Source organism: Nesoenas mayeri, assembly GCF_963082525.1.
Source record: "Nesoenas mayeri genome assembly, chromosome: 4".
In the NCBI taxonomy this organism is placed as follows: domain Eukaryota; kingdom Metazoa; phylum Chordata; class Aves; order Columbiformes; family Columbidae; genus Nesoenas; species Nesoenas mayeri.
This window is the reverse complement of record NC_137540.1, coordinates 7,439,529-7,451,774: the sequence shown is the minus strand read 5'-3', so window position 1 is coordinate 7,451,774 and position 12,246 is coordinate 7,439,529. Positions and strand designations below refer to the sequence as shown.

The window sequence follows — 12,246 nt, the reverse complement described above, 5'->3', positions numbered from 1 at the left end:
CTGCTGCACTGATCCACTACAGCTTTCTGAATCCCAGTGACACTGTTACATCTGAGAAGTACAATCAGCAAACTGATGAGATGTACTGAAAACTGCAAAACCTGCAGCTGGTTTTGGTCAACAGAAAGGGTCCAATTCTTCTCCATGACAACACCCCCAACCGCAGGTCATACAACCAGAGCTTCAGAAGTTGAATGGATTGGGCTATGAAGTTTTGCCTTATCCACCATGTTCACATCTCACCACACGGCTACCACTTCTTCTAGCATCTCAACAACATTTCACAGGGAAAACGCTTCCACAACCAGCAGGATGCCAAAAATGCTTTCCAAGAGTTCATAGAATCCGCAAGCATGCATGGATCGTTATGCTATAGGAATAAACAAGCTTATTTCTCATTGGCAAAAATGTGTTGATTGTAATGACTCCCATTTTGATTAATAAAGATGTGTTTGAGCCTAGTTACAATGATCTAAAATTCACAGTCTAAAACCACAATTACTTTTGCACCAGCCTAATAAATATAAATCCTGTTTTAAACCTTATACAAGTAACTTAGCTGTTGATGAAACTCTCTCTGTTCTACTTCCAAGATAAGATTTGCAGCAATTGTTTTTGATATTTCCCCCCATCCCTCTCTCCCTGGAAAGTTCTTGCATTATTTCAGCAGCATAAATATGATCAGTGTAAATAAAATTTTATCTCTCTCTGCTGAAAAAGGGCCACAAATCCTTTGGTTTGAGGAAGCCACCTTCTGGACTGAATGGACATTTACGATGAGAAAGAGGTAGTGTTTATTTCTTCTGATTTATTTCTATGTTAATATATAACATAACATATAATAAAATGCTGCATAGACTTATACACGTTCAGTGGTAGAGATCAGTCTATGCTGCTTATGACTCACAAGTAGGCAAAAAGAAACCTCAATCCAAGAACAACAGGACAGAAGCACAGAAAACTAATATACATCTCAGATACACTGTTGTCAGTAAGTTCCCTTTTAGTCTCCAGCAACTCTCTAAACTGAATCACTCTTGTCTCTTAAGTAATCCTGGAATACTAAAGTCAGCATAATTTTAACGACGATGATACAAAAATGAAGGTTTTGATCCAAGTGTGTCACAATTCTTTGTCCTTAAAAAACAAACAAACAAACCTGTAGAGAAAAATGTAAGAAGGTTCTTTTTAAAAGATTAAAGTCCAGTAAGTATCCAGACTAAGGAACATTCCAGTTGATAGTTTCTCTATAACTTTGTCATCTTTTGTATTCTCAGGCTTCAGTGTGCTCCACTGCAACCTTTTGCTACAACATTCAGGTTTCATTTGCTACTGGCAAAATTAAGAACATACAAAAAGATATTTGAATCTTCCTGGTCCATACTCACCCATGTTTGCTAAGAGGCACACAACTGCTTGTACATCCGCTCCTGCATATACATCAGCCAGGGAACTCACTACAGGCAAGCAAAGTGTGTGCACTCGAATTCGACGTTCACCTAATAAAAATAAGCAGAATTCATTAGGCAATTATCTCCTGGTAGAAAGAGGTATACAAATTCAGTTATTACAGCATATCTCCCCTCATCCAAGATGTGCTCATTTTGTAAAAACTTACCTGCCAGGCAATGACTATAACACTGTCTCCTGTTCCGGTCTCTTAACCCGTTCAAATTCTGCAACACTTTATAAAGTGTTCAACTAATGAATCACCACAAGTTCAAATCACAGTAAGTGCCTTAATCCCACAAAAGCAGCACACTGATTTCCATCCCAAAACATTGTGGCATCCTCCACAACAGAAAGTAGGTGCTATTCTTCATGCCCACCCAATGTACCAGCAACCCCCTTCAATCCATCACGGGTCTGTGATTTTGGACAAAGTGTGTGCCAAACACGTTATTGCTTAGAATGGTATGCCTTTTAAGTAAAGGAGTCTTGCTGAATCAACTCTATATAAGATGGACATAAATTACATTTTCCCATCAAAACAGAGTCTCTAAAGACTTACATTATGTGATTAACTATCAAGTAGGCTCACTAGCTTTGACAAGATTCTCTTAAGGTATAGAGAAAAACAAAAGGCCGTGGAACTAACTATACAAACATTACTTTAGAAAAAGAAACAAAAACCTCAGTGGCCACTTCATTTGAATTAATTTACCTTTGCTGGAAGTATACAAAAGAGCTGTTTGAAAACAAACCAAAGATGTGTCAGTCAGACTTTCCTCGATGGACATCTGTACTGCAAATCCAGCATCAGGATTGACATTGGCAAGGGACAACAAATCAGTAGATCGTACAAAAAAGTTCCCATGAAAAGTGTGTATTGAAAGACCTAGAAGTAGATTAAATAATTCAGAGTGAGATTAAAACAGCCTGAGAAACTCCTATCAATAATTAAAACCCACAGCCCTCAAGCTACGCTTAAGAAAACAGTAAAAATACTTATTCTAACTATCGTGCAGAATCAATTATGTGAACCATTAGACATTTCAGCATGATCCTGTAGAGTTCATGTTCAATTTTGAACACTCCAAACTGAACGATGCCCTTACACTGCATATGTCAACTGAGTTGAAGTACAATGGTGCCATCTGAAGTAAAAAACAAATCAAAGCAGAAAACCCAGATACCCAAACAGCAAAAGCTAACATAACTTACATAAAGACGACAACTATTTTAGTGTTCAGTAAAGGACAAATAACCTGAAATCGAATGTTGCCAAAGACTAAGCATATTCAAAATGACAGTTAAGATGCTTATATCAACTCTTCCTGATTAATCAGTATTTAAAACATACCTTTCGTGCATCTTATGCGCATAACTGCTTCAAATCCAATCTTTCTTGTAAGGTATCTTTTAAGGTCTTTCTGCAACTTTTCAGCCTGAGCAGGATTATGGCTACGATGGAAAGATGGATAGTAATAGATGCATCCAGCAGAATACTTGGACATGCAAGCTGTGAAAGAGGAAAACACAGAGTCAATAATTAAAACCGTAACGTGAAGGTGGGACACAAAAATTGTGTACAACCTTCTGAAAGACACATCCATGTTCATCTTTTTCCTGATATGACCATCATCTGTAAGACAATGAGAACTGGCGCAGACACAGGCCACTGAAGACAGTGACATGTCACCCCAGCACGAAATTATCTAATCATACACTTACTTCAAAAAGCATACCACCTTTTGCAGCTAAGGCAGGAGCGCATGCAGAAATATTTAATGGGTAGAGGCAAAACTAAGCGTGTGTGCAGAGATGAATCTTGGTTTAACACTGAAAGATAAGAACTCTGTTCTACCCTCATGATTAAATGTTCATAATTCCTTGCCGTCTGGCTGTTTTACTGTTCTCGAGCAGGAGAGTAACTTCGAGTTTCAAACTGTGAAACCCCAGAATAAATTATCTGATACCACCAAGCCAATACTCCTGTTCTTTACCGCTATCAACTTCAAAGTCAATTCCTTTGCTGCATTAGCTGCTTTTATAAAAATGCAAGAAGATTTACATGATTTATGAATTCCTGAAATAGCCTGTGCTTCTGAAGAAAGACAACAGTGTGGAAAGAGTGAATGCATACATTTGGTATTCCTTACCAAGAGAAGCTAAATCGGAATATTGTGAACTTAAGAGAAATAAATCCACAGCAGTCTGCTGGCCTGAGCAGTCCAGTGCCAACTTCTTATAAAAATCTGTTGCTGGACCAAGATGCTGGACCACCTTTGGTGAATAAATTATACAGGAAATAGTCAAGACAAGGATCACGCTCTCTTAAGACTTCATGGAACAAGCAACATACTATTCAGCAGCAAAGTATCACAAGGAAGTTTCCTTTAAGCAATAATTTATAGGCATTTCCAACCTGCAGAAATCGTTTTCCCTATGCTTCATATTCTTTAAGTTTACATTTACAAGCACTTATGAACCTACTTACAAGGAAGTTTACATTCTCACACAAATAAACATCCATGTAACTATGTAACACTTAACAGATCCTGTAAACTAAAAGGCCATAAAACTAGTAAGAAATTATGTTCTATATCTACAATTTAACATATTCGTACTTCGGTTCAAAACCCAGGTTGATATTAACTAAGTAAGAGATATTTGCAGCTTCTTTTGCTTGCCAAGAAAAGCTATGGACCAAAGGCCCAAACAACAGCTCATGCACTTTGAAACAAGTAATACCCCACATACACGTATAAGTTAGTGATCTCAAATGCACAAACATCTACGTTGAATAATTAAAATTTAGCGAATTGCTATAAAATACAACCAAGAACTGATCTTCAGAACTATGCAAGTCAGAAAGACGTGGCCAGTCCCTAGTCTAACAAGATGCATATTAAAGGAAGTTTTTGTACCTTTGTGCTTGACCTTTGATTGGGATCTTCTCTGGAATGCAAAAGCCCTGCTCCCAAAGACGGTAACTGAGTTTGAAAGACAGAAATCCGCCCGCCCGTTGGAGACATCAGTTTAAAGGCAGCCTGAAGAGCAGGGCCCAACGCGCTGTGCGTTTCTCTTGTATTGGTGAACATGTTTGGTAACGCGTTCAACAGATCTTTTATCAGCTGCAGAACAGATTGAAAGGGGTTTATGAGGTTTGGCAAGCGTGAGGTTTTTGCTATTTCTGAAAAGCTGTATTGCTGTAACTGAAGTGATGAACAAACAGTATTAAACATTTCAGCTTAGTTTCAACACACTAAGGAAAATAAAGTCATAACTTAAAAAACTGATGCAAACAAACAATACATAATACTTCTATAGTTAAAAAGTAGCATTGAAATTACATATAATGAAGGCAGGATTGCATTCAAAGTCAAAAATGAACCTCTATTTTCAATATTTAACTCTTTAATTATATATTTTGAGCTATCATACCTCTTTGCTTTCATGGAGATTTACAAGTAAACTATCTGGTGTAGGTAGGAAAATATCTGTAGGGAGAATGGAAAAAAGCATTTTATTAGAGAAAAAAATGGGATTAAAATAGAACAAAACATACTACTGCCCACTGCTATACATACTATGAAATACAGTCTACTTTTCTGATACATATATTAGAGAGAATAATACAGTCTATACAAAGCTTGTTTTATTCAAAGCAAAATTAACATTTGAATTTCACTTTTAAAACATCACCTACTCTGCAATTAGTGTAAGATTTTTAAAACAACATATATTCCCTACTCATTCAATAAAATTGACCTAATACTAAAATATCTGAGAGATTCCAGCCTTTCTTCTGGGGGGAAAAAAAAAATAGTAGTTCTCGAAAATTCAGTTTCCATTTTCTTTCTACTTACCATCAATATCTGAGACAATCAGCATCTGAGGCTGAGACAGACCTTCTTGCAAGTTGTAAAACTGAACAGTGCTGTCAAACGTTATGAACCCTATTCTTGTTCTTGAGTCTCCAGGCAGCCTGAAACATTAAAAAATAAAGTATTAACCCCTACATTTCTCTCTCAAGACACAGACATATACACAGCTCCCGCTGATGTTAGCAGAAACTCAGCCCACGTATGAGGGGGTGAAGGGAGAACAAAAGAAGGGAGATCTGAAACATGAATACAAGTAATTTTTCTTCAGTATTTTCTGAAGAGCTGGGATAATGACACAGTTTACAAGACTAATGGTTACAGATAAGCTCTCCCTAATATACTGATGTTTTGTTCCAAGAGAGAATTTCTTAGGTTCATTTAAACGTTACACTGACACATGAAAGAATGCAGCCAGCCTTCTCAGCTCTTCAATAGAAAAATAGCACATTCTGCTCTCTTTTAATTCAAAACCCCAATTTACTGATGTAGTTAGAGAGTACGTACACCTCTAAACCAAAATACAATGTCTCTAAAATGCAACACACTTATTTCTCATGTGGACCATATTCCTATGCATGGCCTTAAAAATCGAAAAACTACACGGAATTCCTCAAAATATAAAACACCATCAAATGCTCAACACCATGATGGTGAACAAAAGCAACAGAGGCAAATACTGTTTTTACCATCTGGGTATATAAATTAACTGGATGTACTGATTTTTCTACAGACTTTGCACGGGTTTTTATGAATTTTCCTAAACCAATTTAGCATGTTTCTGAGACTGAACAAAATACCTGTAAAGATCTGAACAAAGAAAGACTAAACCAATAAATGTTACATGAAGAATTTTACTGTACACATTGTTATCTATCAGAATTTAAAATCAAGTTTCCCAAGAAAAACCTGTAGAAAACTATTTTCAGAGCGAGGCCTTTACAGGATGCATATTGGCTTTCCAAAGATATGAACCTAGTGCCACCACCAATGCCATCCATGCTGTCCCAGTGCAAAAATGAGGACAGAAAGCAGCACAGTCAGATCTGGGTAGCTGTGATCTAAAAAAGCCAAACTGACAACGCAATTCAGCTGGGCAGTCTCATAGTAGTGGTTACAACATCCACTACACAGCACCTCAACTGTTTCATCACAAAAAGCAGCCAATTTAATTTCTCTAATTTAATTATTTTTGTTGATCTTGGCAGGGGGAAGCACCCTTTATAGATATTTGTACAATCAATATGTTGTTAGAAGTTACAGCTAAGTATTCTTTATAGATAAATAAGTAAGTAAATTATTACACCTTTAATCACATGCAGGGAAATAGCTCTCAACATGTAAATTGCTTCAAAAGCTGCATTTTTTAATTTATTTGGGGGGGATTGGTTTTTCTTTTAGAGACAGAATGTTTAAACACTATGCAAGTCTTCTGCAAAACTGTAGGTCAGTATTGTTCATAATAACACATGAGCTAATTTGAAAAGGTTAATTATATTCTTACTTGTCTAGGTTTTCCAGCAATGACTGGCACAGTATTGTCAAATATCCAGCCTCCACTGCATTATGAGACACATCTAAAACAAATAAATATACCGCAGGCTGAGGAGGACGAAGCTACAAAGTGAAAAATAAAAATAAAAAAAAATGTTCAAAAATCATATTTAAAGAAATGTTAAAAATTATTCATCATTAGAAAGGGCAGTGGGAAAAGGGAATACGTAGAAAAACGCAGAATACATATCATGCAATAAAACTGATTTCTTAACCAAGAGTCATGTTGATAGACAAACACACTTCCCAGTGGTTATTAATTCCCATTTGTAAGCAGCATAACAGTGTTACGCTTCAGAACAGGAATCACATATTTTACTCTCTACTTCCAACAGTCAACTCAAACATGACTCTTTGATGGCAGATATGGAATTTGCTCTTCAAAATATGACTGTTCTTTCAGTACGTGGACAATCCGATCCATTAAATGGGGTTAAAATATTCTACATAGATCATTTTCCCAACGATAACAAGCTGGTTTCATTAATTGTCAAATGTCTTGGCCACAATGTTTCAATTCAAAGACAAGAGAACAATTTATTTTTGCTGTTGTTAATAATGACATTATGAATAGGGCCTTTTGCCAGGTCTCGTCTATCTTTTTTGGAGACAAGACTATTATCACAGCAGTTGCAGGCTGACTCCTAGTTAGAAGCGTCACGTTTACAATTACTAACTAAAAATTTGAACCCCATTTAATTCTCTTATTAATTCATTACTGGTCCTTCAAAACCCCTTCAAAATGAGGGAGAAACCCAGAAACCACACTGCATCAACTTAAGTGAGACTTTGCTACATTAAACTACACTGGATGACTACACACATTGTAACTGCCTTTAACTGACAAGCCTCTGAATATCTACATTTGCCCAAACTCCAAACAAATACAAATTTTAGCTATTCTTTCGTGTTAAGAGGACTTCTACAGCAAAATTAATACACACCACTGGAGCAATATCTAATGTTAATTTCAAAGGCATTTATATTAACACGCAATTGCTGTTGAAGTTACCATTGAAAACTTTTTTTACCATATAGTCTGAGGAAGCAATGAATTCCACTGTAGAATTCTGGACCTCTGGTCTCTTGTGAGGCTCTCCGTAAGATCGTGTCAGAGGATTATACATAAATTCTTCAGGAACTGTAAGAAAAAAAAAAATATATACATTTGTCAGCAAATAAAAACCATTATGACAGCTACAAGCAAACTAATACTGACACATTTCAATTATCACTAACAACAGAAAAAAAATTCACATTAAGGATATATAAAACAAAGGAATATTTCAAGTATCCCAAGCAACATTGAGTTAAATAACTGGAAACAAAAGAAGGTTTATTTCAAACAGCAATATATCCCCAACTTTAAAACACTAATGCAAATAAGAGCATTTCAGAACAATCACCTTCAACCTATATTGTTTCCCATACCCTCTGGCCTGGATTGCAGACACTATTAGCTGTCATCATGCTCCATTTGCATACTGCAGTAGCAGTCAATGGAGTGAGTTGATTTCATTATACAAGTAAGCAAGATAATATGATTACATTTTTTCATCTCCCAGAAAACTACAAAACAACATTTTGCTGCAGGAAACGCACAGCACATCTGACTTACGATCCAGAGGTTTTAAGAAACATCTTAAGAACACTGTCATTTAATCTACATTATAATTTAAATTATCCCATGGACTGATACGATACAAATACTTGAAAGAAGTTCTATAAATGCAGGAACCTCCTACTGCAAAAACTTACCATCATTAACTCTATAGCACAGATTGCATTTCCACCTCCTTTGATCAATAAAAGAAACAAAAGGGTTGATGTATGTCCTGCAGGATCTGCATCTCACTATTGTGCTTGATGTTATTACTGGTAATTGCTAAAAAGAAACAATGGAAAGCTGTAACAAACGTACGTAATACATTTCATGGAAAACATTACTGTGCAGTACAGCATATGAAAGCTTCATGAGACTAGATATTCTCTCAACTTGCCCTTTATCTTTTTAGCTCATTTTCAAACAGAGTAATAAAGATGCCTGTTAAAAATATCCTCCTCTTTACAACCAGAAGAAATATTTAATTATTGTCTGAATCCAATATCACAAATCAAAGGTGTCATAAGATTTTAATGAAATTACTTTAAATTACATAACCACAGTAACATAGCTACTATGGTAGGACGAATTATGAAAGGACAACCTTGAGTGACTAAATATGATAGACAGCAAAGAGAACACACATTATATAAGTCCTACCAGCTAGTCACCTTTTACATAAATATGTTAGATGGAAAAGAGTTGCTTAACAGTTGTGAACACAGGTTCAACTGTGTTTAACTTCTATTGCCAGCATTTATCACGCCAGTAATACAATCAAGATGAGCATCTCGTTTCAAGAGGGCACTGTAAACACCTTTTCAAGTGGTTTCTGACAGTTCTGAACCCAACACACAGAGGGGTAAATTCAGAGCCCCACAGAACACGGCCAAACAGATTTCCAACAATAAGGAAGTTTTTCCCTTAGGAATTCCAATGAAGTAGCAATTTCAAGGCTTTTTCCCTTTCTTCCTCCCTAAGTAACATTTTTTTTGCTACTTCTGTTAAATTTAGGACTTACAGTGCATTGTATTTTATTGTTTGAACAAAAATAGTACAAATGTGTCTATTAAACATATATACTAAAATAAAAAAGTAAGCTGCTTTACCGTCAGGTCTCTGAAGGGATGTAGCAACAAACCCAAAGGAAGCTTAGCTTTGTTTAACAAAGCCTGTGTCTGTGGAATATTTGTCAATGTACATCGAAACGAGCTGTAAGAAAATAAAAACATCATGGTGACAAAGAAACGTTAAAAAACATTAAAAGCCTTGAGTTGCCACCTGATTTTAAAAAAATTTGAAATTTAAGAAATTCTATGTTTTACAAAGCTGATATAATAAAGAAAATTAATGCAGAGATTAAAAACAGCTTCCTAAATAAACAAACAAAAATACCCCCCCCCCACTCCCCAATTTAATAGCTCAGCAATGCAAGTATACAAAACTATACTTGCATTGAAGAAATAAACTTGCTTTAGTTACAATGCTCAATGTAAAATGTTGTATTTTTTATTCATTATAAAGATTTTTTTGCAGGAAGGAACTAAAGAAGGAATACAGTATTTGCTAGTTCTCAGAAAGCAGTATCTATATAAGAAAACAGTAGAAAATACCAAGAGAGTCAAAATATTTTCTTTTGAGTATGTAAAGTGGAGGATGGACTTAAAGCTAAACAAAGGGCAGTCAAACACCCCAATGCACTGATAGTGCTGTCCAAAGCGTTCCCCACCCAAGAGTGATTTCAAGACCCTCAGTTTTCTGATTTTTGTTTTCTCGTAGGACCACGCGTTGTTAATTTGAGGCAATGAACAAAATTTGGGTTTGAATTAGAATTAAGATATTTTGGAAGAGCAATTTCCATTTACTTAGCTACACTTGACTTGGGATAGTAGATAACACTACTTAATGTTAATTAGAGGTGAAAGGATGCATCATGATTGCAGGATTACCACAGTAAAATATACTCACAGTTTATTCAGTGTATTTAGGCATGATCATCATAATTCTCTGGAAAAAATCCTATGCAATATTACAAAAATACTCTATGAAACGTACTGCATAACATTAAGGTGTTTATTAATAGATTTGGGTTTCTTAGATCTATAAAACAAGGCAAAGATTAGACAGGTTTCTTAATGTTTTAATAAGTGAGCTGCACTCATGCTGCATATATAATGTATTCTGATGGTAGGACAGTTTCAATATTTGTGTAAGAATGCAGAGAATAAACATATTTTCAAGTGAAAGGGGTTATATTAGCTCATCATTTAAGGTAAGGAGTCAGTACAGACATTTTTTGACACTTTAAATAATTATTAGTTAGTAAAAAATGCAAGACGCTCTTCTCGACACAGTGCACTTACTCTGGGCTGCAGTTTAATTTCCTAAGATCAGAATTCAAGTTAGGCACAGGTGCTGGAACTGAAGATACAGGCAAAATATTTCTATCTTGTGTAAGGTTTACTGGTCTCAAGCTTTCTGGCTGCTGAGAATGCTGTAGGCTTAACCCTCCTAAGGAAGAGGACAGCTGGTTCACACCTGGATATTGCTGAAAAAGGTAAGAGCATTGCAAATTGGTAAACATACAGTCATGTTTAAACAACCACCTTCAATCTTTTTGTAATCCTAATTCTTCCAGACACATATTAAAAAACAATACAGCAGTACTTAGTAACAAATCCAAACAAACAAGAGACAAGTTATATAGCAGAAATTTTAAAAAGCTAAGACAAATGTGACATACCTTCCAAATATCATTGGACAAGATTCAATTTCATGATACAAATCAACATAGAAAATCAAACATATTCCTTTCCACACAAAAGAAAACAAGTTATTAGAAAGGCTGACAATCCAAACCTGTGGATAGTGCTGAAACCCAGGATGGTGTCCTGGGTTACTGGGCTGCACAGGAGCAGGTGGTGTTGCATTTTGGTAGCCAGGCTGCAGTGTTGGGTACCCATAACCAAAGGGCTTAGAAGCTTTTGATGTTTGGGGGACTGATGGAGCAGGAACTGGGCTGCTGGTCACAGAACGTGTCTCTGGAAGGACAAAAGAAATCCCACAGGTACTGAACATAGTTACGATTTCTTTCTTAGTTTAAATGTACACATCTAAATGCTTAACAAACAATTTTTTCCTTTTATAAGTTTTTGCATTATCCATCAAGTTGTTTATGTGCACTGACCAGATAAATTAGCAAGGACTACTACTGCAATTATGCTGATAAAGGCAGTATACATGGCAAGATAACTTTAGACTTGTATAACTACTGACAAAATACTATTTTACAGAAGAAAATGCAACTTTCAGTATTTCAACTGAATTAGAATAAATAAACAAACAAACCCCCCTTAGAACCACATTTTATTCCAAGATTTGCACTTGATATAAACGGCAAAAGAAACCATTCATGCGTAGTCTCTCCTCTACCACTTATAAATACTTTTAAAACATAAGGCTAAGACAAGAGAACTAGTCTCTAAATGTAGACACAGAGCTCTTCCTGAAGTAACGCAAGGCCCTCCTGTGTATCCCTGCAGCACAGTTTGGTCCCACTGTTTTTGAAGTCTGAATTGAAAGTAACACGTAGACCTAATTTCATAGAAAACGATTGTAAAGAGACAAAACTACTCTTTAGAAATATCTACAAATGTGAGCTAAATTTCAGAAGAACTTAAGCTTGGTAAAAGCCACCAGGAAAAGTGCTGGGCAAAGAAACCAACCGCTCAAGGAAACTACTGACAAGAAGCTACATTTGGC

General features: G+C 35.9%; 1 protein-coding gene across 3 annotated transcripts in view; it reads right to left on the bottom strand.

The window, feature by feature from the left end:
* SEC24B (SEC24 homolog B, COPII coat complex component) overlaps window positions 1-12,246 on the bottom strand; it is a 43,850-nt gene that overhangs the window by 10,850 nt on the left and 20,754 nt on the right. For all 3 annotated transcript variants that reach the window (XM_080344268.1, XM_080344269.1, XM_080344270.1), the window contains 13 exons: window positions 11,344-11,525; window positions 10,848-11,032; window positions 9,594-9,696; window positions 8,640-8,766; window positions 7,913-8,022; window positions 6,832-6,944; window positions 5,313-5,431; window positions 4,888-4,943; window positions 4,371-4,577; window positions 3,603-3,726; window positions 2,804-2,962; window positions 2,165-2,338; window positions 1,389-1,499 (listed from right to left, as the gene is read on the bottom strand). In XM_080344268.1, coding sequence (XP_080200394.1) covers window positions 1,389-1,499; window positions 2,165-2,338; window positions 2,804-2,962; window positions 3,603-3,726; window positions 4,371-4,577; window positions 4,888-4,943; window positions 5,313-5,431; window positions 6,832-6,944; window positions 7,913-8,022; window positions 8,640-8,766; window positions 9,594-9,696; window positions 10,848-11,032; window positions 11,344-11,525 — 1,770 coding nt within the window. The remainder of the gene's footprint in view (window positions 1-1,388; window positions 1,500-2,164; window positions 2,339-2,803; window positions 2,963-3,602; window positions 3,727-4,370; window positions 4,578-4,887; window positions 4,944-5,312; window positions 5,432-6,831; window positions 6,945-7,912; window positions 8,023-8,639; window positions 8,767-9,593; window positions 9,697-10,847; window positions 11,033-11,343; window positions 11,526-12,246) is intronic.